General features: G+C 60.0%; 2 protein-coding genes across 3 annotated transcripts in view; one reads left to right on the forward strand and one right to left on the reverse strand.

Moving 5' to 3' along the window:
* Nucleotides 1-22,072, forward strand: part of Gse1 (Gse1 coiled-coil protein) — a 63,454-nt gene extending 41,382 nt beyond the window's left edge. For both annotated transcript variants that reach the window (XM_013012896.1, XM_013012895.1), the window contains exons 2-15: nt 3,084-3,283; nt 5,939-6,111; nt 6,398-6,595; nt 6,922-7,113; nt 7,263-7,567; nt 7,721-8,045; nt 9,341-9,927; nt 11,020-11,132; nt 11,248-11,518; nt 12,355-12,468; nt 12,997-13,335; nt 15,264-15,551; nt 17,938-18,041; nt 18,590-22,072. In XM_013012896.1, the coding sequence (XP_012868350.1) occupies nt 3,170-3,283; nt 5,939-6,111; nt 6,398-6,595; nt 6,922-7,113; nt 7,263-7,567; nt 7,721-8,045; nt 9,341-9,927; nt 11,020-11,132; nt 11,248-11,518; nt 12,355-12,468; nt 12,997-13,335; nt 15,264-15,551; nt 17,938-18,041; nt 18,590-18,724 (3,258 nt within the window). In that variant the 5' untranslated portion in view covers nt 3,084-3,169 and the 3' untranslated portion in view covers nt 18,725-22,072. The remainder of the gene's footprint in view (nt 1-3,083; nt 3,284-5,938; nt 6,112-6,397; nt 6,596-6,921; nt 7,114-7,262; nt 7,568-7,720; nt 8,046-9,340; nt 9,928-11,019; nt 11,133-11,247; nt 11,519-12,354; nt 12,469-12,996; nt 13,336-15,263; nt 15,552-17,937; nt 18,042-18,589) is intronic.
* A 789-nt stretch (nt 22,073-22,861) lies between these two features.
* On the reverse strand, nt 22,862-27,283 carry Gins2 (GINS complex subunit 2 (Psf2 homolog)). Its single transcript, XM_013012795.1, has 5 exons — nt 27,117-27,283; nt 26,924-27,038; nt 26,035-26,134; nt 24,060-24,186; nt 22,862-23,451 (listed from the first exon to the last, which is right to left on the reverse strand). Exons 1-5 carry the CDS (start codon nt 27,204-27,206, stop codon nt 23,323-23,325), a joined length of 561 nt encoding a protein of 186 aa, XP_012868249.1. The 5' UTR covers nt 27,207-27,283; the 3' UTR covers nt 22,862-23,322.
* Between the last annotated feature and the right edge of the window lie 334 nt (nt 27,284-27,617).

A 27,617-nucleotide genomic window follows, 5' to 3' on the forward strand; every position in this document is an offset into this window, starting at 1 on the left:
GGGCTCTGGGCCTGGCCTGCCTTGCGGTGTGCTTGTTGAGTGACTAGATGAGAGACCGAGGGCTCTGGGAGCACCCCGCCTTCCCCACTTCCCCGGCTCCCAGAGGAGAGCCAGACCTGGAAGCCCCGCCCTGTGTGAGAACTGCAGGTCCCGGGCCGTGCGGCCGTCCGCTGTGTCCCCGGGGCCGCCGTGCCCGAGCCGGGGGTGACCTCGGCCTCCTGCGACATCTGGTCACAGCACAGATGGCGCAGAGATGATCTGGACGTAGCCGCGGCCCCTCACGCCCACCCAGGGCCGTCCCTGCCCCGTTGCCCGCTGAGGGACCACGGTGACGTGGCATGGACTGGACGCTCAGTCCGGTTGCTTGCTGAGGGGTCTCTGGTGCATCTGGAAGCGAGATCCTGACCCTGGGCATCACTGGCCAGGGAAGCTGGCCTGTCGGCTGTGGGATGGGCCAGGCCTCGGAAATCCGCCTCGTGCAAAGCAAACAGCCAAGTGGGCTGGGCTTGCTGACGCGGCCGCCTCGCGTCGGCAGTGCCGTTGCGCGCGGGGCGTCTGCGGGCGTCTGGAGCCCCATCTGTCTGGCGGCACAGGTGTGCGCACGGTGGCTCTCCTCTGTCTTGTCAGTCTGGAGTCTCGGGAGCCAGGTGGGCCCGGGAGGCCGCAGCTGGAGGCCAGCAGGCCAGCTCACCCAGCTCTGCCCGTGCAGAGTGCTGGCCTAGGCTTCAAATGGCAGGAGGCGGCCCGGCGTGGCTTTCGTGGCACCCGTGGACATGAGTGCTGGCCGCCCCTCCCCAGCCTCTGGTGCGGCCGTCTGTCCTTCCTCCCCGTTCCTGACCCCACCGTCTGGGCCTGGGCCCTGCTACGGGACCTCCCCTGGGACCACTCCCGGGCTCTCCCTGGCCGGCTTCTCCCAGCCCCGTTCTGCTCTAAGGGCTGCCATTCTGTCTAGCAACATTGGCAGATAATCAGCCATAGAAAATCTGTCCCCAAACGTCCCGGCCCCTTCCCCCGTGGGCTTGGTCTTCACGATAGATGCTGGGGCGCAGGACCCCAGCACCCCATCTGAGCTGGGCTCTGTCTCACAGCAGCATAGGGCAGCTCCTCAGCTCTTTGGTGGCTGAGCCGATGCTGACCCGAGCACTGCACTGTGGCCCGGCGCCCCGGCCCTGCCGCTCACCGCCTGTTGCGGGCCCTCCCTTGTGTGTCTGTCTACAGCAAGGGGCCGGGAGGCTCGCCCCCCCCCCCATGCTCTGATGCCACGGCCAGGGCCTCCTGAAGACCCCGTGGTAGGGACTGTGAGGTCTGCGGCCTGCTCGCGGCCCCGTGCATCACGGCCTCCTTCCCGAGGGCTCGAGGTTGGTGCTCGGCGGCTGTTGGCCCGCCCTCCGCCTCTTGTCATCTGCAGTCCCGAGTCACGGACTCCTGGCAGAATACCGCCAGTTAATTACAGCAGTCACCGACCTCCCTGCAGCAGCCGTGCCGAGAGCCAGTGCCAGCCTCGCTAATTGGCAGTGCGTTGGGAAGAATCGATGGCCTCGCCACCTCCAGGAGATGAGGCCGCTAATTGCTGATGGCCTCCCTCTGCCTGCCCCAGGCGAGACCCCAACTCGTGCGCGGTCTCCCCCTCCGCCCACCTGCTCAGATCAGTGGACAGGAGCTGGCCTCCGAGCAGGGCCGGTGCTGGGGGCCCCGGGGCCTCTCGGCCTCATAGGAGGGCCGGGTCCAGGGGTCCAGGGCGTGTGTGGCTCTGTCAGCCCCAACCCCCGTGGGAGGCCGGGGCCCAGCAGCCCCTCCACCCCTGGGTGCCCCCGGACACCATGCAGCTGCCATGGCTCTCAGCCGTGGAGCCAGCCCAGGCTGGGGCTTTGGGCTCAGGGTGCTGGCTGAGGTGGGCTGGGCTCCTCCGTCTCTGGACAGGGTGTCGGTGCTCGCAGGTGTTGTGTGTCTGGGCGGCGGGCGCAGGGCCAGCATGGCTGCCCCCTGGGGAAGCCGGGGCTCCTCAGCTGCGCACAGGCGTGGCCCCGGCACTCGGGAGGCTCAGGGGCCAAGGTTTCCTGGCTCAAGGTCCTTGAGTTCTCTTGCCAGGCTTGTCCGAGTGGCTGGGGGCCAGCCCCAGCCTGCGGTCAGTCCCAGCCTGCTGTCTCCTTGCTGCAATTCCTCCAGCCGGGCCTCTGCTTGCACAGCGGGCCGGGCCCCTGTCCACATGGGCTTCAAGTCCCTGGGGGGTGGACAGTGCTTTGCTGGCCCCACTGGGCCGTGTGGACGTGTATCCCAAACAGCGGCCCTTGGCCTCACCTCTCCGCCGGGCCAGGGCTCTGGGGAGGGAGCATGAAGACTCGGGGCCTGGCCTTGGCTGCTCAGCGGTCGCAGGGCCTGGCGGGGGGAGGGGCAGATCTGGGAGGACTGGGTGGCGGCTGCCGGGGGCCTTGTCTGTGCCACACTCGGTTCAGGAGGCTCTGGGCAAGAGGCTGGGGCACCCTTGGTGCAGAGGTAGAGGACGGTGCAGGGCGGGCCTCGTCAGGATCAAGGCCCTGTCCTGACATCCGCGTACCCCTGGACCTCTGCCAAGGGTGAGGGGGGGGCGGGCAGGGACGGGAATGTTCCAGAAGTACAGTCGGGGGATGGTCACACATGCAGTGGGCACACCACAGCCGAGCTGCATCCTGGGGTGTGTGTCACACCCCTCCCCTTGTCCCTGCCCACCACCTCGACTCGTCTCCTGAGACGGAGTCTGCGAAGGTCCCTTTCTGGCCGTCCTGGAGCTTCCTGGCAGGGATTCTCTTTCTGAGACACCTGGGACATTCTGTGCGCCCCGGGTGTGGGCTGTGTCTGCTGGGCACTTGGGAGGGTGGGCACGCACGCCGGGGCACCCGGTGCTCCCTTTGCTGGGCCCATGGGGCAAGGGACAGGGCAGCCGGAGCCCCCAGTGACCCCAGGTGGCCGGGCCCTGAGCGTGCACGCCCCTGCCATCCGCGCGTGCAGGGGGCCGCGTGGGGCTCGGGACGTGGCTGTGTTCTCTGTGGCCGCGAGCGAGCGTGATGGCTCCCGCTAAGCCAGGCTGCTGTGTTCTTCTCCCGCAGGGTCTTCACTGAGCAGCGAGTCCTCCCCCGTGTCCTCTCCTGCCACCAACCACAGCTCCCCGGCCAGCACCCCCAAGCGCGTGCCCATGGGTCCTATCATCGTCCCTCCCGGGGGCCACAGCGTCCCCAGCACGCCCCCCGTGGTGACCATCGCCCCCACCAAGACCGTCAATGGCGTGTGGCGGAGTGAGGGCCGCCAGGTGAGCCCCCCCCCCCCCCGTGCTCTGCCCCCTGCACCTGCCCAGGGTCAGGACCGCACGCCTGGTGCTCCAGGCCTGCAGGGCCTTTCTAATTAGGGCCCACCGCCAGCTGCAGGTTCCCAGAGGGACAGCGCCACTCGGAACCACTAATTAAACCACAGCGTGGGGGGGGCAGCTCTCCCAAGGCCCTGCCGCGCTCCCTGCCGCGCTCCCTGGGAGGCCGGCTGTCCAGGGCAGAGACAGGAGGAGGACAGCCCCCCCCAAGGGTCCCTGGCCCTGGGGGCTTTGGGCGGGGCCGGCTGGGCTTCCACTCCCTTGTCTTCCACGGCCCGAGGGGCCTTGCAGCCTTGCGTCTGTCCACCCTCCAAAGTCTGTCTTGGCTTCAGGCTTCCAGGGCACAGGGCAGAGGAGGATGGGATGGTCTGGGGGCCATGTCCCCTTGGTGCTCCTGGGGACTGGGGGTGGGGGAGATGGCCTCTTACCAGGGGCCGGCCTGGCCTTGGGGCCTCCGTGTCAGCTGCCCCGTGCCTGGTGCTCAGGGACTGCCGGCTCGGCCCGGGGTCTTGTCCTGCCTGTGACGCGCTTTGGCACCTGTCCCCGTCCCCCTGGGGGTCTCTGCCACCTGACAGGCCTAGAAACGCAGGGTAGGGGCCAGGAGAGCCCGCTCCCCAGGAGGCCGGGCAGCCGCTGTGGGCAGCACTCGGCCTCAGCTGGGCACCAGGCTCAGAGTTTAATCCCCTGGGAGAGGGCGGAGAGGCTCTGAGTCAGGGGGGCTCCTGAGGCTCAGCGGGGAGCGGGGGGGCGGGGGCGGGGGACAGCAAGGGCCCCGCGGGGGTCTCCAGCTCGGGCAGCGGGGCTGCAGAGGAGATGGAATGAGAAACGGTCTATTTTGAAGCTAACAGGGCATGTCCTGCCTGTCTGAGTGTGGAGGCTTCTAATCACCGGAGAATGACGGCTCCCCTCCCCCCTGCTCGCTCTCCTGCTCCCCTCCCCTCCCCCCCCGCTCCCCCTCCCGCTCTCCGCCTTTCATGGCTGCAGCTGCGTCTGTGTGCAGCCTGCTCAGCAACAACAAACTGGTGTGCCCATCTGCCTGGCGCCCCGCCTGCCAGGCCCCCGCGGGCCGGACACGCTGTCAGGGTCACCTCCAGGCAGCCACCCAGCCTCTTGCCCCATGCCTGAGGCTGGGGGTGCTGCCCACCCCCCCTGCTCCCCGCGTGGCACCTGGGCTCTGCTGACCTAGTTCCCAGGGGCCCGGTGCCGGCTTGGCCCTGCTCCAGCTGGAGGAAGCCCAGCAAGCTGTGGCTCCTGCAGCCCTTTGCCCCGCCCCGCCCCCTCCCGCTCTCCAGCCTCCCTCCTTCCTTGTTTGTCCTCAGCCAGGCCAGGAAGGTGCCACCGTCACCTGCTTCTATCTCCGCTAAGGGGTGGGGGCAGGGACGCCCTGGCTGAGGACATCACCCCGCTGGACCCTTCTGCTCTCCTCCCAGGAAGCCGTGCACGCAGGACTCGGGGATGGTGGGGTGGTGGCCGAGCCCCTGGCTCCTGTCTCAGGGGGCAGGAGGGGGCTCCCCGTGGCTCAGGGCTTGAGCGTCTGGGCCACCCCTGCAGTCAGTAGGTCGGGAGGAGGACAGGGAGTCACGGAGCAGTCATGGGGCTCCAGAACTGGCCCGGCTCTGTCTGGTGAAGGAGAAAGCCCATTCTGCTGCCCACTGACAGCTGGAGACCCCCCAGTTCCACAGGGCCTGGGGGAGGGGGCATGCAGGGCGTGCGTGCATCTCGCCCCTGAGATGTTCCAGAACACCTCTTCCGGGAGAGGCGGGTGGGAGGTCGTGAACTTACAAGGGCCCTGCCGAGAGCAGAGCCCAGCTGAGCGCGGGGAGGGAACAGATGTTGCCACTCATTAAAAATTCCAATCAGCGGCCTGTCTGCTTCAATTAGTCACCGCTGACTGCTGGGGGGTGCGCAGGGAGGCGTGCGGAGGGGCTGACAGCCCGGGGGGCGCTGCCAGCTCACTCTGGCTGTGCCCAGGAGTCACTGGTGTTGCTCGAGGACCGGGGGGTCGGCCCGGCCCCCTTCACTCCAGGGTTTGTTGCTCTGTGGCCCTGGGCCCGCCGCTCCCAGGAGCAGCCCGGCCCCTGCCTCTCCGCTCTCCCCGGGTTCTGGCGTTGCTCTGTGGTCCTCACGCCGCCTTGTCATGAGGCTTCTTGGCCAGGACCCTGAGGTGACTCGTGGGCCGGCAGGCTGCCCCTCCTGGCCTCGCCAAGCCCAGACCCAGAGATGTGTGGCCTGTCGGTGAGCGGCCCTGCCCCGCTGCGCCTCTCGGCAGCTCCCCGGGCCTCCTAGGGCAGCTTGGGCAGCACCAGGGGCCCTTGGTCCTTATGAGACGTGGGCTGGCCTCAGCCAGGCCCCCTGTGGCTAGTAGCTGCTGGAAGCTGGTCTCTGGGAGAGAGGCAGGGTCTGGCCTTGCTGCCTGCTGCGGACCCCTGCAGGGCAGGGCAGGAGCCCCCCCAGGCCTCCCCATGCCGCAGTATAGCTACGGGAGGGATATTTCTAGAGCACAGGCTGCGCTTGGTTGGGGCTTTGAGGCCATGGCAGGCGGCGGTCACGGGAGGCAGCTTTGGCGTGGGGTGGGCCTGACCCTTGCCTGTCCCCCAGCAGGATGCCGGCTCGAGGGGAGGCAGCAGCGGCCGGGAGCGCCTGGTGGTGGAGCCCCCACTGACCCAGGAGAAGGCGGGGGCCCCGGCCATCCCCTCTCACCTGCTCAGCACCCCCTACCCCTTCGGCCTGTCCCCCAGCTCCGTCGTGCAGGACTCCCGCTTTCCTCCCCTCAAGTAAGTGCCCAGCGTGGGCCGGTGCCCAAGGCGGCCTGGTCTGCACCACCCCGTGGAGCCGCCAGATGCTGGCTGCCTCCTGGGGCCCTGCCCGCCTGTGCCAACCACATTCTCTGGTCCTAGGGGCCAGGAGCCCCTCCAGGTGGGGGCAGCTGCTCCCTGCCTGTGTTGTGGACTTCCTGCTGCTTCTCAAGCCAAAGGCAGGCCAGGGGGTGGGGCCAGGGTCGAGTGTGGGCCTGGGGCGGGGGACACGGCCCAGCTCATGCAGCCCCGGCCTGGTCTGCAGCCTCCAGCGGCCTGTGCACCATGTGGTGCCCCCCAACACCGTGACCGAGGACTACCTACGAAGCTTCCGGCCCTACCACACCGCTGAGGACCTGCGCATGTCCTCCCTGCCCCCCCTCAGCCTGGACCCCGCCACGGCCGCGGCCTACTACCACCCCAGCTACCTGGCCCCGCACCCCTTCCCCCACCCAGCCTTCAGGTGAGACCCCCCCCAGCCTTCCCCCTACAATTCCAGTTGTGGTTCTGAGGGGAGCCCTCGGGGTCACTGCTGGCGAGCGGCGAGGGGTGAAGAGGGCGAGGGGTGACAGGCCAGCAGGGGTCACGCGGCGTCCTCACGGGCCTGATGAGCCGGACCCACAGGCGCCCTGGAGACGGCGGGGCTGCCCGTGCTGGCCGCGCTGCCGGCCTCCGGCCGTGGGTGGCGTCCTGCCTGGCCGACACGCTGCGGACGCAGCGGGATCTTGGCCTGCGGAGGAGGCGTCTCGTGGGTGCAAGCTTGTCATCCGACCGGCCCTCCTCCAACAGGATGGACGACTCCTACTGCCTGTCAGCCCTGAGGTCCCCGTTCTACCCCATCCCCACCCCTGGCTCCCTGCCGCCGCTGCACCCGTCGGCCATGCACCTGCACCTGTCGGGGGTCCGCTACCCCCCCGAGCTCGCCCACTCCTCCCTGGCCGCGCTGCACTCGGAGCGCATGTCTGGACTCAGTGCCGAGAGGTAAGCCCGGCCCGTCCCCGTGTGCACACGCGGCCCCGTGGTTTCCTGTGTAGCACAGCGACTCCTCCGCCCCGTCCTCAGCATCTTCGCCTACTCGATGAGGCGGGGCGGGCGGCACGGCCGCGCCTGAGCCTCTGCTTGCTTCACAGGCTGCAGATGGATGAGGAGCTGCGGAGGGAGAGAGAACGGGAGCGAGAGGCTGACCGGGAGCGCGAGAAGGAGCGGGAACGCGAGCGGGAGCGCGAGCGGGAGAAGGAGCGGGAGCTGGAGCGCGAGAAGGAGCGGGAGCTGGAGCGGCAGCGCGAGCAGCGGGCCCGCGAGAAGGAGCTGCTGGCCGCCAAGACGCTGGAGCCCGCCACCTTCCTGCCGGTGGCCGACCTGCATGGCCTCCGCGGCCCCCACGCCCCCGAGGAGCGCGGCAAGCCCTCCGAGCAGCTGACCCCCACCCGAGCAGGTACCTGAGCGGGGCCGGTGGGGGGAGTGCCCAGCTAGGCGCTGCGCGCCTGCCGCTGAACCGCTGGAAGCCGCAGGGGCGTCGCACGCGTCCCGGGGCTCCCTTAGGCCGGTGGGTGTGGGGCCTGCTGTCTGACGGCGTTTACCCCCACAGAGAAGCTGAAGGACGGGGGCCTGCAGGCCCCGAAGCCCGTGCAGCACCCCTTGCACCCGGTGCCCGCCCCTCACCACACCGTGCCCAGCCTCATCTCCAACCACGGCCTCTTCTCCCTGCCGGGCAGCAGCGCAGCCACGGCCCTGCTCATCCAGCGCACCAACGAGGAGGAGAAGTGGCTGGCGCGGCAGCGGCGCCTGCGCCAGGAGAAGGAGGACCGGCAGTCGCAGGTGTCCGAGTTCCGGCAGCAGGTGCTGGAGCAGCACCTGGACATGGGCCGACCCCCCGTGGCCGCCGAAGTGGAGCCCAGGCCGGACGGCACCAGGTGGGGCCGCCGCTCTGTGTGCACAGCTCCGTTCTGAGCGTCGCGGGGGAGTGACCGCGGTCTCACCCTGACCGGCGTGGAGGGGGAGCCACGCAGCCCAGCACTCCTCACGCGCAGGGCGGGCCCCTGGCTGGCCAAGCCGAGACAGATGCGGCCAGGCCTTGGGTCTGCCCCCACCCACCCGCTTCCCTCTGCAGGAGTGGGGGCGGTGAGGGGCCACTGGCTGCCTTTAACTTCTATTGGAGGAAAAGCAAAGTTAGATAGGGGGCGTGAGTTTCTAGTCCTGGGGGGAAGGGGGGTCTGTTTGCCGCCATGCCCGGCCTGCCGGGTCCCAGGAAACGGCTTCCTCTCTGCAGGGAAGCAGGGGCCAGTCCCCGCTTCCTACCCCCCCCCCCCACACACACATTTCACCGGCTGTGAGGCCGGCCAGGGCCAGAGGCGCTGGGGTCCCAGTGTCTGGGCACAGGGTGACCTCTGCTGTTCCTCTTCCCCCTTCCCTGCATGCGTAGCCGAGTGAGGGTCTGCAGAGCTCGGCTGTGGTAGGCGGGAATGAGCCGCAGGCAGCCCCTCGGGCCTCGCGGAGGCTGGCCTCGCGGAGGCTGGCCTCGCGGAGGCCGGCCTCCCGAGTGGCCTCGGGACCAGAGGGACCAGAGGGCGGTGCGCGGCTGCCGCACGCTGCCTCACAGCGAGACCTCGGCTCTGGCGGGGGTCCCTGCGCTCTCCGCTCGAGACCTGTTTATTGCTTGGCTCTGGTGTGTGGCGTTTTTATTCTGCCTGCAGACGCTATGTCTCATCTCCCTTGGCTGCACTCTGCTGCCCCAGGCTTGCAAGCCGGAGTCCGCCAAGGTGGCCCCGGTACACGGGTGAGCACCGCCCGGCAGAGCGAGCAGAGCCGGCTGAGCTGGGGAGGCCTCGCGGCCCAGCCCAACCTCCCCCCTGCCCGGCCTTTTTTGCAGACCTTGCCCTGGACCTGTGGGCAGCAAGATCCCACAGTAAAACAGAAAGATAAGCTTCGTGAAAGCACAGTAGTCTTTTGTGATTTGGCTCGTGTGTCAGATGCGTGGTGGAAACATTTTTCACGGGGAGGCAGAGCGTGTGAAGGAAGGGCCCCCAAGGCCCCGGGGTGGAGCCGGCCGCGGGGGTGGGCTGGCTGCCTCTCACCTGCCCGTTGCCTGCCACGTCCAGTCCTCTGGCCGGAGGGGAACATGTGGTGCAGCCAGGCACCAGGCACGGGAGCCCCGGCCGGCCGGCGGGTCCGCTCCTCCCACTGACGAGTCCGTCTGAATTCTGTCTAGGCCGGGACCAAACCGCCACGAGCCGGCCAGCCGCGACCCCCCGCAGCACTTTGGAGGGCCTCCACCTCTCATCTCCCCGAAGCCCCAGCTCCACACCGTGTCCACCGCCCTCTGGAACCCCGTGTCCCTGATGGACAGTGCCCTGGAGACGCGGCGGGCCGAGAGCCACAGCCTGCACGGCCACCCGGCTACATTTGAGACCAGTCTCCAGGCTGCGCCGGTGCCCCTGGTGAAGGTGGAGCGGGTGTACTGCCCCGAGAAGCCCGAGGAGCCACGCAAGCGCGAGCCACCGGCCCGGGAAGCGGCCAACCTGGAGCCACCCGCCTTCCCGCATGGGCCTGGGCCCTTCCTTGCGGAACTCGAGAAGTCTGCACAGACCATCCTGGGCCAGCAGCGGCCCTCCCTCCCCCAGGCGGCCCCCTTCGGGGAGCTCAGCGGGCCCTTAAAGCCTGGGTCCCCCTATTGCCCTCCCATCCCCAGGGGCCCCGACCCCTCCTACATCTATGATGAGCTTCTGCAGCAGCGCCGGAGGCTGGTCAGCAAGCTGGACCTGGAGGAGCGCAGGCGGCGGGAGGCCCAGGAGAAAGGTGTGTGTGCGTGTGTATGCGTGTGCAGTGTTTGCACGCATGTGTGTATGTATGCGTGTGCAGTGTGTGTGTGTATGCGTGTGCAGTGTTTGCGCGCGTGTGTGTGTATGTGTGTGCAGTGTGTGTGTGCGCGCGTGTATGCGTGTGCAGTGTGTGCGCGTGTGTGCATATGTATGTGTGTGCAGTGTGTGTGTGTGCGTATGTATGCGTGTGCAGTGTGTGCGCGTGTGTGCATATGTATGTGTGTGCAGTGTGCGCGTATATATGTGTGTGCAGTGTGTGCGCGTGTGTGTGTATGTGTGCGTGTGCAGTGTGTGTGCATGTGTGCAGTGTGCGCGCGTGTGTGTGCGTGTGTATGCGTGTGCAGTGTGTGCGCGCGTGTGTGCGCGTGTGTGTGCGTATGTATGCGTGTGCAGTGTGTGTGCGTGTGTGTGCATATGTATGCGTGTGCAGTGCGTGTGTGTGTGTGTGTGTGTTGGGGGGTGACCCCACCTCATGCAGCTGCCCGTGCTGCAGCCTCTCAGCAGCTGCAGGTAGCAAGCTCACAGACGGCTGGGGGTTCTGCAGGGACAGAAGTAGGCCTCTTGGATGCCCTGGGGTGCAGTGCCCTGAAGGCAGATCACGGCTGGGGGGAGGAGGGGGCGGGCGCCAGAGAGCTGGCCCAGCAGCTGAGCTGGGACAGGGCTCAGCTGCGTCTTCAGCATGAGTTTCCTTTCTCCTGGAAACGCAGACCCAGCTCGTGTGGGACTTGGCTCTGCCTCTGGAGTGCTGGGATTGCAGGTGTGCACGGTTGAGCCGGGCTTGGAGCTCCGCTCTTCCCTAAAGCTACGGTGTACATGGTCTTCCCAGGCTGCTGGTGGAGTCCAGATTGACTTAGGGCTCCTCCACTTCCATTACACTGTAGGGGGGTTCAGGGGCCTGGCAGGGAGGGCTCTCCTGCTCTGTGCTCATCTCCTGGGGGTGCACACATAGCACACCAGCCACTAAGGACACTGGGACCTTGGCATGAAGAGCGGTCTGCAGGGGGTGAGCTCGGGGTTCGCAGGCCAGGCCTCGCTGTCCCCTCACACGCGTGCCCGTTCCTGCCCCTAGGATACTACTATGACCTCGACGACTCCTACGACGAGAGCGACGAGGATGAGGTCAGGGCCCACCTCCGCGGGGTTGCTGCACAGCCGCCCCTGAAGCTGGACACGTCCTCCGAGGTACCCGGCCTCCTGCCCCGCGGCACCACTGGGGGACCCCAGGCGGGGCGCAGGGACCGCGCGGACAGGCCGCTGCCAGTGGTGTCAAGCTGATTTGTTTTCTTTCCCAATCCAGAAGCTAGAGTTTTTGCAACTTTTTGGCTTGACCACCCAACAGCAGAAGGAGGAGCTGGTGGCGCAGAAGCGGAGGAAGCGGCGGCGGCTGCTGCGCGAGAGGAGCCCATCCCCGCCGGGCGCCCAGAGGAAGCGGCGGACGCCGTCCCCCAGACTGGCCCTGTCCACCCGTTACAGCCCCGATGAGATGAACAGCAGCCCCAACTTTGAGGAGAAGAGGAGGTTCCTGACCATCTTCAACCTGACCCACATCAGCGCCGAGAAGCGGAAAGGTAAGGCTGAGGCCTGTGTGCTGGGCTGGGGAGCAGGGGGGGGGGGCCTGCGGTGCTCGCCTGCGGTGGACACGAGGACTCTGCTTCCGCACAGGCAGTCTGTCTAGCCGGCCGCCCCACGTGCTTCTGGGGACTGGGCTGGGTGGCCGGGCGGCGCAGCGCCTCTTGCCTTGCTGGACCTCTGAAGGCCGGCTCGGCCCCTGGGCTTGGCGCTCTGCCAGCGGAGCCAGGGCGCGGGGGTGCGTAGGGGTGCGCCGGACGGGTCTGGCCGCTTGGCCGGGTGGAGAGCCTCTGGACTCTGGTCCAGGGCTGAAGAGAGTGGCTGCGGCTCCCAGCTTCCACCTCCTGGGCACGGCATCCAGGTCCCCGCTGGAAGAAGCCCGGCTGTTGGCCGTGTGCGAGCTGGGAATGCAGCTTGGTTTGTCTGTGCCAAACCCTCCGCGGGGCAGTGGCGGACCCTGGGAGTGTGCCCAGCCGGGGGCACAGCCGTTGCTTCACCTGGCGCAGTGAAGGAAGCCCTCCGCTGGGCGAGAACACCGCGGAGGCAGTGGAGGTGGCGGGCTGGGCCTGCGTTCCTTTTCAGGACACGGCCGGGGTTCTGGGGAGTCGTGGAGGGTGGGCACGCTGCCCCCATGCTGGGGCCAGGGCCACTGCCTTCACCTTAAAAACACCCCCACCTGAGAAGCCACCACCGAAGAGGGCGGGCACGCCACTCCCAGCGCCCAGCACCGGCCACGCGCCGCAGCCCTGCAGAGAAGCTGAGGATCGGCTGCTTCCTTCCCACGCGTGAGGCCGCAGCCACGCCGCGCCTTAACTCCAGGCTGCTTTTCTCACAGACAAAGAGAGACTTGTTGAAATGCTCCGTGCCATGAAGCAGAGAGCACTGTCGGCAGCGGTGGCAGACTCGGTGACAAGCTCTCCCAGGGACAGCGCTGCCATCTCCCCGAGTGGTAAGGGAAGGACACCCCACCCGACACCGGCACACGGGCTTCAGGGTCGCCAGTGCCGCCCACGCTCGCCGCTGTGAACTGGGCCTGTGGAGACGGCGCGCCTGCCCGCCCTCCTGCACGGCTGCGGCTGCACGGCTAGGACGCGAGGCACTAGAAGGCAGGAGGCCAGTGGTGGGGCCGCGTCCATCTGTCCGTCCACCTCCCCCTCTGCCGCCTGCCGCGGGCTCCTCCTCACCTCGGCACCTGCTCTCACACCTTTCTGTTTTCCGTCCGATGCCGCCTCTGCCTGCCAAGGACACGGGGAGGCCTTCGGCCGCCTGGCCACTCGGCTCCTCACCCCTCCGCCGTGACTCTGCTTCCTCCCGCCATCTGTCTTCTCGCGTGGCCTCGGGGTGCAGTCAAGGACAGACTTGAGACGGGGAGAGTCTGGGTTCTTTGCTCTAAGTCTGTTGAGTGTAAGCTTCCAGAGCCCAGGGCCACACCTGGACACCCCGTGCTGACCTCTGTTTTCTCTCACTTTCTCTCAAGAACCAGCCACGCAGCCTGCCTCTCCGGAGCCAGACAAGCCCGTCAGCGTCGCTACCTCCTTGTCTGAAGTCCCAAAGGCCGTGGAGACAGGGAGGCCCCAGGAGCCCGCGGCCCCCGGCGGTGAGAAGGCCAGGCTGAGCGAAGCTCCCCGGGGCAAGAAGAGCCTGAGCATGCTCCATTACATCCGGGGCACCGCGCCCAAGGCCATCCCTGTGCCGTTGTCCCACAGCGTCAACGGGAAGAGCAAGCCTTGGGAGCCCTTCCTGGCTGAGGAGTTCGCACATCAGTTCCACGAGTCGGTGCTGCAGTCCACGCAGAAGGCCCTGCAGAAGCACAAAGGTACAGAACCCCTGTCCCACGCTGACCGCTGCGGGGCACGGCTGCAAGGTAGCCGTGGGCCTCCCTGGCCCCTCTGTGTACACCAGGACCTGGCTTCTTGTCGGGTACGGGGCTGGGGCCCGTGGCAATCATTCATTCACTTCCAGCAGCGCTAGGGTTTGAACTCAGAGCCTTGCACTTGCTAGGCACTACTTCATTTCTGCCAGGCTCCAGGTGAGCTTGTGTGGACGCTGCATTTCCAGCACGTCAGCAGGTGGCTGCATCTTGAGTTCAGAAAGGCTTTGCTGCCTCCCCCGTCTGTGGGGGTCAGAAGGGGACCAATGGCTAACTTCATTCCCAGTAAATTCCAAGTCAAAACTGCTCAGGAGCTAAGTGTCGGTGGCTCACACCAGTAATGCTATTTGGGAGGCTGAGATCTGAGGATTGTGGCTTGAAGCCAGCCTAGGGAAAAAAGTCCATGAGAATGACATCCAGGTAATTGGCAAAGAACCAGCAGTGGAGCTGTGGCTCAAGTGGGAGAGCACTGGCCCTGGGCAAAGAACGAAGCAAGAGCAAGAGGCCTCAAGTCTAAGCCCCACTGCTGGCACCTGTCCTCATCATTGCTTTTGCTTTTCTTATTTTTTCATTTTTGACTGAGGCCTAGGGTTCGGTTCTTACTTAGCATTGGGAAAACAACAAAAAGACTCCATAAAAACCAGGAATGTTACTAGAGTTTTCATAAGAATGTGTCTGGGCCAGGCGCCGGTGGCTCACACCTGTAATCCTAGCTGTTCAGGAGGCTGACATCTGAGGATCATGGTTCAAAGCTATCCTGGGCAGGAAAGTCTGGGAGACAGCCAGAAAACAGGAAGCAGAGCTATGGCTCAAAATGGTAGAACACTAGCCTTGAGCAAAAAAGTTCGGGAACAGGGCTGGGAAGGTGGCTCAGTGGTAGAGTGCTTACCTTGCATGCACGAGGCCCTGGGTTCGGTTCAATTCCTCAGCAACACATAAGCAGAAAGAGCCAGAAGTGGCACTGTGGCTCAAGTGGTAGAGCTCTAGCCTTGAGCTGAAGAGCTGAGGGACAGCACCCAGGCCCGAGTTCAGGCCCCACGACCACCACCAACAAAAATAGTTCAGGAAGCCGGGTGCTGGTGGCTCACGCCTGTTATCCTAGCTACTCAGGAGGCTGAGATCTGAGAATCGCAGTTCAAAGCCAGCCCTGGCAGGAAAGACCGTGAGACTCCAGTAAACCACTAGAAAACTGGAAGTGGCGCTGTAGCTCAAGTGGTAGAGCGCTAGCCTTGAGCTGAAGAGCTGAGGGACTGCGCCCAGGCCCAGAGTTCAAGCCCCATGACCAACAACAACAAAAAGTTCAGGAACAGCACTTAGGACCTGAGTTCAAGACCCATGACCAACAAAAAGAAAGGGTTCCAAAAGGCCACGGCGAGCGCAGATGTGTCCTCAGCCACCGTGGCCCTCACACGGGCCTTCCTGCGTAGCCCCTCGGACACACCCTTCCACGGTGGGCAGCCCTCTGCCAAGGGAGCGCAGGCCCACGTGGGTATGTGCGTGCCGCCACGCCCTTCCGTGAGGGGGCTGCCAGCAGCCCTGTGCCACCAGATGGTGCGCACCATTGCAGAGGTCACAGCCATGCTCAACGCTGGCGCAGGGACAAGCATTCTTATGCCCTTCACCCCAGAGGGCTGTCTCTGGGTGCACTCCGTGAAGAAATGCAAGCCCAGATGAGCGGGGCTGAGATCACACGTGTCACCAGACAGGACCGCAGGCCGGCCGCCCTCCGTGGCCGCCTCGCGCTGTCCCTGACTGTGCTGGGCTCATGCGGGAATTTGGGGCAGACCCTTTTCCTGCACACTTCTGGAGTCTTGCTGTCCGCCTGGAGAGCTGCAGTCCCGCCACCCCTGTGCCTGACACCTGTTCTCTTCCAGGGAGCTCGGCTGTGCTGTCTGCAGAGCAGAACCACAAGGTCGACGCATCTGTCCACTACAACATTCCCGAGCTGCAGTCCTCCAGCCGCCTCCTCCCGTCCCAGCCCAACGGGCAGCAGGAGCCCTCAGCAGGCGGGCACGGCCCCCTTGTGCAGGAGACAGACCGGGAGTCGGAGGAGGAGGAGGACGGCAGTGAGGACGAGGAGGACGAGGAGGACCAGGAAGCCCCCAGGCACAAGTGGCAAGGGATTGAGGCCATTTTTGAAGCCTACCAAGAACACATAGAAGGTACTGGGCAGGCTGGGATGGACGCTCTGGCAGGACTTGGGCTCAGCTAGGCCCAGGCCTGGGGAAGGCTAATTCCACCATCCCCAAGGCCATTTCACCCATGCCAAATACCCTCTCCTCCTCCTCCCCCTGCCGGGGAATTTACTAGAACGCCAGCCTGGGCACCGGCCTCCGTGGGGACAGCCCCAAAGGGGCCTTGCTGTACTGGGTACCTCTGATGGTACAATGGCCCACTCTGTCACCATACTTGGTACTGTCATCCTTGGGGATTGAACCCCCACCCCCGGCCATACACACTTCACACAAACTGGGCTACTGCACTCTGAACCTCACCTCTGGGGACTCTGCGGAGGCTAGCCTGTGCCAAAGCTTTTATTTAGCCCTTCACTTACCGTCCTCCTGGGAGCACAGCTGGGGCTCTCCTGGAGAAGCCACAGGACGTGGGTCCTATGCCAGGTCCCAAGCCTGGCCCTGGCATTCCCCAAGGATGCCCACAAGAGTGCCGGGGGGGGGGGGACAGGGCACCAGCCCCTCCTCCTGCACTCCAGTGAGGTGTGCTGGCTGCGCACATGGACAAAGCTGGACAGCGGTGGCTAGCAGGTCTCAGACCAGTGCCACCTCCTGCATCAAGTGACCACATTAAAAATGCAGTCATGTGCTACCATACTATACAAACTGGGTCCCCCCGTGACCCCAGCCATCTGGGAGGTAGAGCTGAGGATGAGCAAGGCTCAAGGCCAGCCGAGCAGCGTTCATGAACCGCACCTTCCCTCAGCGTAGCCAGGACACCAGTCACACATTCGGTTTGCTTCCTTCCCTCACGTTTGCATGTGTTTGCAACTCCCTTACCTGTCATTATTTAATCATCTACATGTCTTCAGAAGCAGTATCTTACGCTCTCAAATAGGGGTGGGTGTGCATGTGTGTGTGCGCGTGCATGTATGTATGCGTGCATGTGTGTGTGCGTGCATGTGCGTGTGCGTGCATGTGCGTGTGTGCGTGCATGTGTGTGTGTGCGCGCGCATGCTGGGACTTGAAACTCAGTTCCAAGGCTATGTCCCTGGGCTTTGTTATTATAGCTCCATTTCTGGCTTTTTGGTGGTTAATTGGAGCTAAGAGTCTCACAGACTTTAGCCACTTGAGTAGCTAGGATAGCAAGTGTGAGCCGCCAATGCTTGGCTCATTTTAAATTTTAATGGAGCAAAAGGCATCAATCTTCAGGTTTGCGACGCCTTGTTTGGAAATCCTGTACCCCAGTCACTAGGATACTTGTAGCTTGCCTGACTCATTCTGGGCTACTGCTCAGCTGTTCTTGGCTCTTAGCTTTTTCCCATATATTTTAGGAAAGATCCTGCTAGGATTTCGCCTGGAATCTCTAAGGTAGAATTAAGAGGCACTGGTGGGATTCTTTGAAACTTAGCAGCATTCATTAACAATGAAGCTTCCCAGAAGCCAGTTTTGGGTTTTTGGGTTTTTTTCTTGTTTTATTCCTGGTGGGTTTTTGTCGTGGTTGTTTGGTTGGCTTTTTCATGCTGTTTGAATGTGCTTTGCTATCACCATTGTTTCTGCCTCTAAAATCAGGCAGCATTAGGCTGGGAAGGTGGCTCAGTGGTAGTGTGCTTGCCTTGCATGCATGAGGCCCTGGGTTCAATTCCTCAGCACCACATAAGCAGAAAAAACTGGAAGTGGCGCTGTGGCTCAAATGGTAGAGCGGTAGCCATGAGCTGAAGCACTGAGGGACAGCACCCAGGCCCAAAGTTCAGGCCCCACAACCAACCAAAAAAAAAAAATCAGGCAGCATCCTATTTTTAAAGATAAAATTGTCCTTAAAGGCCCGAAGTCCCTCTGCTATCAAAACTTGGTCTGGTGTCTTGCTAAATCAGACTTTATTTGGTTAATAGCTTGTTTAAGGGACAACAGTGATCCCTCCAATGCCTTCCTAATTAAACTGCCTTTGACTCTGGATCCTTGCTCATCCCCCTGGGTTGGGTTCATTTACAAGCCACGTGCCCGTGGCTCACTAGGAATCCTGGTTACTCAGGAGACCGGGATCCCAGACTCACAGCCAGCCCAGATAAGAGAAGCCCCTGAGCTGCGAATCTTCAACTAACTGAAAACATCTAAAAGTGGAGGTGTGGCTCAAATAATAAGAGAGAGAGCTGTGAGCAAAAAAGCTCTGGGACTGCACCCAGGCCCTGAGTTCAAGCCCCAGGACCAGCAAGCAGGGATGCACATGCGCGCGCATGCACACACTGTTGTCATAACCCAAAGGGCAGGGAGTGTGGTCCACAGGAGAGCCCTTGGCAGGCTACGCTGGAGAGGGGGGCACTGGGGTGAAGATGTGTGGCCCAGACCATGATGATATTGCCACCTCTTGTCTTTTCAGAACAAAACCTAGAGCGGCAGGTGTTACAGACCCAGTGCCGGCGGCTGGAGGCCCAGCACTACAGCCTCAGCCTGACCGCAGAGCAGCTCTCCCACAGCATGGCGGTGAGTAGGGTTGGAGCTCAGGACACATGGGGTTTGGGCTTGGCACAGGCACATTTGGGGGTTAATCTATTCCTAAAAGACCAAAATTCTGCCGGGTGCTGGTGGCTCACGCCTGTCATCCTAACTACTCAGGAGGCTGAGACCTGAGGATTGCGGTTCAAAGCCAGCCTGGACAGGAAAGTCCGTGAAACATAAACCACCAGAAAACCGGAAGTGGCGCTGTGGCTCAAGTGGTAGAGCGCTCGCCTTGAGCTGAAGAGCTGAGGGACAGCGCCCAGGCCCAGAGTTCAAGCCCCATGACCGACCAAAAATGAAAATTAAAAAAAAAGACTAAAATTCTGTAATTTTGGGGAAACTCAGGCATCTGTTCATTATTCAAAGGGTTGGCTAAGGGGAATTACCTTGAACTTGCCCAGTTCTGATCCTGGAAGGGGGCGGTGCTATGTCATCCCCCTTTGGGGCCCATCAGGGCGGAGGCCGCGGTGTGACAGTCCCCCTTCCCAGCTCGCCACAGCTGGCACTGACAGGAATCTCCCTCTCTTCCCCAGGAGCTGAGGAGTCAGAAGCAGAAGGTAGTGTCGGAAAGGGAGCGCCTCCAGGCAGAACTGGACCACTTACGCAAGTGCCTTGCCTTGCCTGCACTGCACTGGCCGCGGGGCTACGTTAAGGGTCACCCCAGGTGACAGTTCCCTTGCACAGGCGGAACCTATAGTATAGAAATATGATCTATTTTATTACCTTGAATATTTAATATTTTTCACTGGGAGGTTTGAAGCTTAAAAAACAAGAATGTGCCATGCATGAAGCAAAGGATTCCAGGCTCCAGGAAAACAAAGGAATAAGTTCCCCGCGACTTCAGTGCGGCCAGATGGTCTTTGTCACCAGCGAGCAGCCAGTGTAGAAGGCCTCGAGTTTTCCTTTCTCACGGTGGTTTTATTCCTTCTTCCCCCACATAGGTCTTTCTGTTGTTGTTGTTGTTGTTGTTCTAATCTGAAAATGAAGGCTCCATTCCCAACACTAAAACCATGTCACGCGTCACCCCCAGCGCACGGAAGGGGCTCCCGCCCCGCTGGCTGTTCCTGTGCTGCAGCTCCAGCGCACAGGCCCAAGGCCACGGGGACCTCGTTCTGCCTGGAAGCGAGGCTCCCCCTGGCTGCAAAGCAGGCCGGGTGCACTGTCAGGGAAGGCCTTGCTTCACTTTCCTACAAACAAAAGCTATTTGTCTTCAAAGCCACAGGTCCTAGGGGCACACAGAGCAGTCTCTGGAAACGCTCTCACCTGAGATAAACCCACAAACTAAAGGTACCTTTTGTCACGTGTGGGGGAGGATGTACAGAGCTCTATGTAGACATTCACACCCGCTGAGTTGTTACTGGGGTGGGTGATGGTTTCATACAAACATAAATTTTGAGAGAAAAGTCAAAGGTGCTTCAGCCTTGTACTGTGTATATATATTAAAAAAAAGTTTTGTATGTTTTTATTACTTTAATTATTGTTATAAAAAGCCTGCCATTTTTAATATGTGGTTTGGGGGAATTTTTGTTTTTCCTCTTTGGGGGTTTTGTTTGTTTTTGTTTTTTTGGGGGGAAAAACCCTTGCTTTTAGTGTTTGTACTGCTGCTGGTCAGGACGTTAAAATATTGAAGTGTTTTTAAAAATTAAAAGGAGAAGCAACACAAAAAGAGCTTATCACTGGCGCCTATGCTATCACTTCATTTTTACTTTGAACTGCACCAGAACCTGATGCAGAAAAGCCATGCATTACTCCTTACCTCCTCCTGTCCCTACCCCAGACCAGGTAACAGCAGATAGCGCGCAGCTGGGTCACGAGGGGCAGGCAGTGGGAACACGCAGATCCCGTGCAAGTTGACAGCGGCGCACATGCCCTGCTCCAAGAACCATTCAGCCGTGATTGCTGCAGAACCCTAACATTGCCAAGAGCGCGTACAGAGTAGGAACCCAAGTAGCTACTGAGTGCCAGGCTTTGTAAGGTGGCCTCAAGTAGGCCAGCAGTGGCTGGGGTGAACTGGCAGTGATGGTATAGAAAGCAGCCTGTTCCCACCACTGGCTGCAATACGCTGCCTTGTACTGCCCCTTCAGGCAGTGTTGGATCCAGATCAGAACAGCACTTCCTACTGGAACAGGCCCTCGCCATTTGCTGGCCTGGGGGTGGGGAGCGGTCACGCCAACCTTTGCCGGCCACCAGCAGCTGCACTTACTGGCTGCTGCTCCCGGGGGCAGTGCCCTGAGTCCTAGCCCTTGCTGTGCTGAGCAGCTTGCTGACAGCTGGCACGGCGCTGCTTATCTGCCCCCACACAGTTCACTTTGTGCGTCTGCCAAGAGCCTTGCCGTTACTAGCAAACTCAGACAGAAAAGCGCTGCCCGTACTGCCAGCAGTCAGCAAGCGCCTCCTTCCGCCAGGAGGCCTGGAAAAAGCAAAAGGCTATGACCTGGGCCTCTTCCCCTGCAGAGACCAAGAGCTGCAGTCGGGGCAAAATGTCACTCCACTTCTCTGCTTACCTGCTTGCTACTTACGGAGTAAATAAAGGCTTAAGAGTCCACACCTGAGCACTCCACACGTCAGACACGTGGTGGCTTTGGCTAAAGCAAAGGGAAAAAGTAAATCTAATCACCTAGTGGAAGGAAAGGCCCGGCCTTGTCTGCGTCTGAGAAGTGTCCTTGTTGGTCTTATTGGGGGGAAGGCTGAGGGGGCAGTAAGTACCACGACCCCTCCACTGAAAACTGCCCCATACTCCCATCACACTCCTCACTGCGCCCCAGCCTGTTCACATCCAAGTGCTCTTGTGCTCAAGAAGTAATAAGACAATCAGCGCAAGTACAGACAAGTAAGGCAGCATGCAGAAACCGAGGTTAAGAAAGGTGCTTGGAAGTGCAAGCACCAGACGCTGCCTAGCAATGGCTTTCCTGCCCAAGAATGAATTCTTTTTATAATCGGGGAACACTTCAGATGATTCTAGAAGAACACAGAACATCTAAGTCTGTTCACAGCAAAGGACAAAACGCAGTCACAACCTCTGAGGCTCTGGCCAGCTTGCTCCGGTTGCATTTCAAAGACAAAAGTTTAGTAGTACATCAGATTTTCTCTAGAACCAATGGTGCACGTGTGTCAGCATTTCTGTGACTATCTGGGTCCTTCTCAGCCATGTGTCTTCCGCATCACCTGGAAGAGAGCCCCATCCGTCCTGACAGGGAAGTCACTAAACTTGTGACAGACACACACTCCATCCTCTTTAAAACCAGCTGCTCTTGTTCACTTTTGTTTTAAACATGGCAAAATTCCATGCTTCCTGCCATTGCCTCAGACAGGTGACCAAAATAGGATTTGCAACATTGCAGTCTATATTCTAATTGTAAAGAAATAAAACACTTAGGCACTAATGGATTGCACCCCCAAGAAAATTCAGATTATTTAAAGGATACCTTCATCAGAAAAAAGCTAAAGCATGGGAGATCTTGTTTGTAGCAGAACGGTATTTTCCTCAAGTGCTCACAATACTGCCAAATCTCCAAAACAAAACAAAAAACCCAACTGCTGAGTTTAAAAGCTGACAGCCCCTTTCCCTCTGAGCCACAGACAGCATAGAAACGCAGGTACCCAGCACCAGAGGGAGCTGGCTAGCACAGACAGCTTCTCTGTCAAGCGCACGCTGTAGCTGCTCGGCAGCAATCTATACTTCAGTAACCAAGCTTCGACTTCACTCCTTGCCGTAGCCTGCCCCCTACCTTTGACCCAGTGCTTAATGGAACTCCTAGTCTCTGCCTTGACCTGAGGAAGCCGGCCCACCGGTGATGTTGCTCGTGCGCCCCATGTTCAGCACTAGGATGGGCAGAAGGGAGTACAACAGTGCCTCGGTCACTGGGGGCAGTTTAGATGCTGTGAAATGAAACCTGTTCTAAGTGTACTTGTTTAACTGTATTGTAATATTATTTGTTGAATGTAGTAATTAGGTATTTATGAATATATTGCTGTAATTTCTGACAACACCCAAAAAATAAAATCGTCCTAAATCATTTAAGAGGAAGATCTTTTTTTATATCATAATGAGCATACCCCAGTTCCCCAAAAGAACTCAAACATGAAGACACTGATCTGGCACTCAGTTGGCCCAGGTACTAAAGATGAGATCTGAGAGACACAGGCAGGCACCCTGGCCTCCATGGTAACCAGTAGTTCGCCGTAAGAGGAAGAGGATTCAGATTAAGGCGGAGATAGAAAGGCAAGTCCCAGCCCCTGAAACCAGCTCTGGACAGCACTGTAACATACATAGGCTGCCATGCAGCCTGGCCCGTGGGTGTTTAAATAACCAGCACCTATGGCCGAGACGCCTGGGCTGGGGTAACAGTGCTTGAGTCCTGTGAGCCAAGGGCAGAGGCCAGCCTCGTCTGAGTGATGAGGTTGGGCGCATTCCCAGGACTCCCTGCAGCCTTGGACACACAGTTAAAAGCAGGCCGGTTCTAAAATCGAATGGTCAGTTTGCTGGATGGCACTGGGCTAAGCGCTTCCCCTCCGAGGCTAAGGGACCAAACAATTAAAAAATGCTACAGTGAATTGCAAGGAACTTTCTCTTAGAAAGAAAGCATTTTCCTTGAATATATCAAGAATCGCGTGCCAGTCCCACCCTTCCCAGCAGTCTTCTGCCTCCCTTGGCACTAGAGAATTTCTTAATAAACGAACCAGACATCTTCTAGCACAGAGGACTCCCCGTCAATGCAGTTTTGGGGTCACCTGGACTACAAGGCTCACTCCTTTCACTTGGGAGTTAGGCAGGGAAAAAACTCAACAAAATCAGATAAACCAGGTTTGAGCTGATGGCATTTTTATTAGGTAAGCACGAATCGGGCCAACATCACTGGCTGCTCTACCGGCCATCCCCCGGGAGCACCTGCACATTAAACGCAGCCCACAAAATGAGGACCAAGAAGGCTGCACAAGGGCCCTGGGGCTCACCACTGCTGCTTCACCTGTTCCCGAACTCAGTATAGCATGACATCCAGAACTTAACCCTGAAGCCCCAAAGAAAAGCTGGCTTCTAGAATTACGTGGGGAACTGAGCACTCAGGAGCTGTTTGAGGAATAACCACAAGCTGATATTAAACATCCATTCCCTGCACCATTCTGTGTTCTCACACACTCAGAGATGCCTCCGCTGGCCCCCTGGCATCACAGGAAGAAGTCTCCAGGATTCCAGAAGCACAAGTACCTCTCCCAAGTCCTGTGCACTCGTACGTCACCCAGCAAATCTGCAGTAAGTGCCAGGCTTCTAGAAGTCCTGAGACTGGGCACTCTCCGCAGGCTGCAGCAGGTTTGTGCGTAGCTTGTACATGTGGTTGAGCGCTTGTGTGAGGAAGGCCCCGCTGGTGTTGATCTCCATCAAGGTCAGGTTATCCAGCTAAAGGAAAAGGCAGACCAACTAAGCCAAGGAGATTTTGCTTTGGAGACAAAGTTACATTGTACTGAATAAACTCGGTGGGGGACGCTGCTGGGAATGGAACCCCCAGGGCCTCTACAGGCAAGCCCCAGTGAGTAGGGTTTTTTTGTTTGTTTTTTTGGTGGTGGTTTTGTTTTTGCACTAGGGTTTACATTTAGGGCCCTATGCTCTTGCTCAGCTTTCTTTGCTCATGCTGGCATTGAACCATTTGAGCCATACCTACAGTCCAGCTTTTTGTTGGCTAGCTGAAGATGACTCTCAGATTTGTCTGCAGACAGAGCAGACAGAATGCACAGCTGGGGCCAGAGGGGGGCAGTCAGAACAAGGCAGGTCCTGTGTCTCTGAACCCTATCCTCAGATCTCAGCCTCCTCAATAGCTAGGATTTTAGCTATCAGTCACTGCTACCCAGCCCAATGAATGGTCTTAAAAGCACAGCTAGCAATTCCTGTTTGTAACAGCCTGAGCAAGCAGGCTGCTGTGTGACACTCTGGCAGCATCAGAACTGGCAGGCAGAGCTGGGCAGCAGCAGGTGAGCAGCAGCAGCAGCAGAAGGGCCAGCGATGCCTACCTTGGCATGCGCCTCCTGCTGCTGCACAAAGCTGTCAGCAGAAACCCGGAGCTTGGCCATGCGTGTGTCCCACAGATCCTTGATGAGGGTCCGGATGGCATCTGCTTTGGGGATGTTGTCTGAAGCACTAAAGGAGGGGTGAAGACACCAAATAAATGAAAGCAACGCTGGGCAGAAACATATCTTCAAAAATGCTGACTGGATTCAGATGAAACATTTGAACTATTCCAGATGCAAAAACGGTTTTGTCAGCCAGGGGCTGGAGGCTCACGATTGTAATCCTAGCTACTCAGGAGACTGAGAGCTGAAGATCTGAGGGACAGCGCCCAGACCCAGAGTTCAAGCCCCACGACCCACAAAAAAAAAAAAAAAAAAAAAAGTTTTGTCTTCAGATTTGAGTCTTGAACAGGTTAAATCCAGTGCCAAGGATCCATGGATCCATGCTACATTCCAGCTGACCACAGAACTTGTGTGCGCCCCAGAGAACGGTCTCATTAATCTTGTCAGGGTACAGGGTGCTCTGCTGTGGAGCTTCCAAGCAGGCTGGGCTCAGAGGCCGTGCCTTCTACCACAGTGTGCAGCACTGAACACATCTCAATAGAAGCCCAGGTTCACAACCACCCAGACAGGAACCTAGCAACCCACATTCCACCCTGTGCCTGACATAGCTGAAGGGGAGGGACTGTCCCACAGTACAGCCAAAACAAAAGGCAGTTACACACAGAAGCAAGCAAGCACACATGAGTAGACACAGTGTAAAAGTTCACACAGTGCAATTCTGGGTAGAAGCTTAGCATGGCAGTATCAGCCCTCCTAAACCAGCCTTTGAAGGAAGGCAAATGACCCGATAAAGCAGAAGCAAATACTCCTCACTCGGCATGCCAGCTTATGCTGCACATTCATTCGCATGCCACAGTGGCTCAAGACTGGTAGGAAGCAGATCTATGGCATGCAATGTATGTAGTGAACTGTACTACAAACCCGAACATTTACATCTTGTGCTCTGAACAGATTAAACAGCAGCAAACCCCAGGTTCTTATCTACTGAAATTCATAACGAAGTTGAAATTGGGTCCTGTAGCCCAACTGAATAATAGAACAAAGATTTTGGTAGAAAGTGCACACACAGTAAAAACCTGGAACTTCAAACACTAAAATAATGGACAGGCCCCTGGACAGGCTGTGCCTCTAGGTTCTCCCAACCCAGCCCTTGGCCCCCACCCCCTTCCCCAACCTACCCAGTCTCTGCACTCAACTCTACTTTCAAGTCCCTCCCTCACCTGCACCTTTCACAGCTCCTCCCTTTTAGTACCCTCCCATACCCCAGGACCCCCAAGATCCAGGCCTGTGGCTCTGTTGACCAGCACTCCGCATGTACTGCAGCTTAACCTGCTTCCCTTCTGCTTCCAATTCCAGATCTTGCACAACAAGCACCTTGCTGGTCATTGTGTTTGATAGAAGGAAGAACTGAACTGCAGGCTTCTAGCAACACAAGGCACGTTCATGTGACATGTCCAGATTCCTTTAAATTCAGCCATGCCAATCAGGGCCCTAACATTTCAGTTTTTCTAAGCACAGGTACAGTCCCAGTTTTGGTTCTGCTCTTGAATTTATCAGCCAAAAGATGGTCAGAAAGCTTCAAAAGCCTGGCATTTTGCAAGCTAAATTCTAAATACCTCCCTGGCAAAACACGCATACATGCACATCTTTTTGCTTCCACTCATTCATTTTATGAGCATGCATCAAAGGCTTGTGCTGGGGACCCAGTGCATTCCAGAGTGGAATGGAAGAACTAAGGGGGATGTATTGTGGAGGCAGAGGTAACACAAAGGGAAAATGGGGATGGGGGAGCCCAGCAGTCCTGCAGATGTAGAGATGGGGCTGCTACTTACGACTGTAAAGAACAAGGGCCAAGGAAGAGAGGGTGGGGGTAGAGGACTAGAACCCACTATCCTGGGCCTTGACAATTACTTACTGATTCAACAGGAGTTTGGTGAGCTCCATGTAGTAAGGGCTGGGCACAGGGGTAAATGTTTCCTCCTTTCGTTCATGATCCCTCAGCTGCTCCAACTTTTCTGAAATGAAAGGTTAAAAGTTTTATCATCACTACAGATGAGACTTTTTTTTAACCTTTCGTATTTACTTATTTGATCAACCAGCAAATTCATTAAAGAAGAAGCCCTTCTGGAATAATTTAACATTGACTAGATGATTCCAGGTCTGCTTGAAACTCTTTCCGGAAGGCAGGAAGTTAAGCTTTTGCTGTCATTGCTGTAGTGGGGGAGAGGGGCGGATCACAAACCGAGGCTAACTCGACAAAGTCAAAGCTCTCCACCCCATTTTACCGGAGAGCCTCCTGGGCACCGCGGTCCCAACATGTTTGGAAGGCTGAGATCAGGAAGACCTCAGTTCAGGCCAGCTAGAGCAAAGAAAAGCTCAGAGACCCCATTTTAACTGAAAAGGACAGAATAAACAGCAGGATTCAGGTCCAGTTTGTCAAGGGGGCGTGGTTCGGGTACAAAGCCCTCGCCTGGCCTACAAGTGCCACCCCGGGTGTCGGGGGTCCGCGGTGTCGGGGTCCGCGGTGCCGGGGTCCCTGAATGTCGGGGGTCCGCGGCGTCGGGGTCGGCGGTCCCCGGATGTCGGGGGTCCGTGGTGCCGGGTCCCCGGGTATCGGGTCCGCGGTGCCGGGGTCCCCGAATGTCGGGGGTACGCGGCGTCGGGGTCGGCGGTGCCGGGTTCCTGGATGTCGGGGGTCCGCGGTGCCGGGGTCCGCGGTGCCTGGGTCCCCGGGTGTCGAGGGTCCACGGTGCCTGGGTCCCCGGGTGTCGGGTCCGCGGTACCGGGCGCCTGCGCGCACTCACCCACATCCATCCAGGCCGGAGGCAGCACGCGGCACTTCTGCCTCTGCTTCAGGTTGACGGCCAGCCACAGCGGCACGTCCACGGGAAGGCCGGGGTTAAACGGCCCCAGGTCCCCCTGCGAAGGGCCCGGTGTCACTGCAGGAGCCGCCCCCCGACCCGAGCGCCCGCCGCCCCGAGCGCCCGCCGCCCTCACCCCAATGAGGTAAATCTTGTCCAAACTGAAATTAGGGATGATGGTAACCAGCTCTTTCTCAGCCAGAAACTCCACCTCGGCGGCGTCCATGGCGGCCTCAGCGGCCGGCGGGGAGCTCGGAGTAAGAAGCGTCGCTACCGACGCCACTTTCCCGCCACGGTGCAGGGCCCGCCCCCGACCGGAAGACCGCTTTTGGCAGCCTATCGAAACACAGCGCTCTCTGCAGGGAGCGAGAGGCGAATACCGCTCTTGCCACCCGTCTTCGGATTGGCCAGTCTGAGAGAGCTGCACGCCTGCCCCGCCCCATTCCGTAGCCTGGTTCCCGCCCCTTTCGCGAAGGCTTCCGGCCCCGCCCGCCTGATCACCGTCTCCAGGCCCCGACGTGAGCCTGATTGGCTCCTCCTCCGCGGAGCCCCGCCCGCGCGCCCCCGCGAGAACCCCTCCTCCCCTCCCTCCCGCTCCTCCCCTCCCTCCCGCTCCTCCCCTCCTCCCCTCCCTCCC

This window comes from Dipodomys ordii, unplaced genomic scaffold (assembly GCF_000151885.1).
Source record: "Dipodomys ordii isolate 6190 unplaced genomic scaffold, Dord_2.0 Scaffold18, whole genome shotgun sequence".
Taxonomy (NCBI): Eukaryota; Metazoa; Chordata; class Mammalia; order Rodentia; family Heteromyidae; genus Dipodomys; species Dipodomys ordii.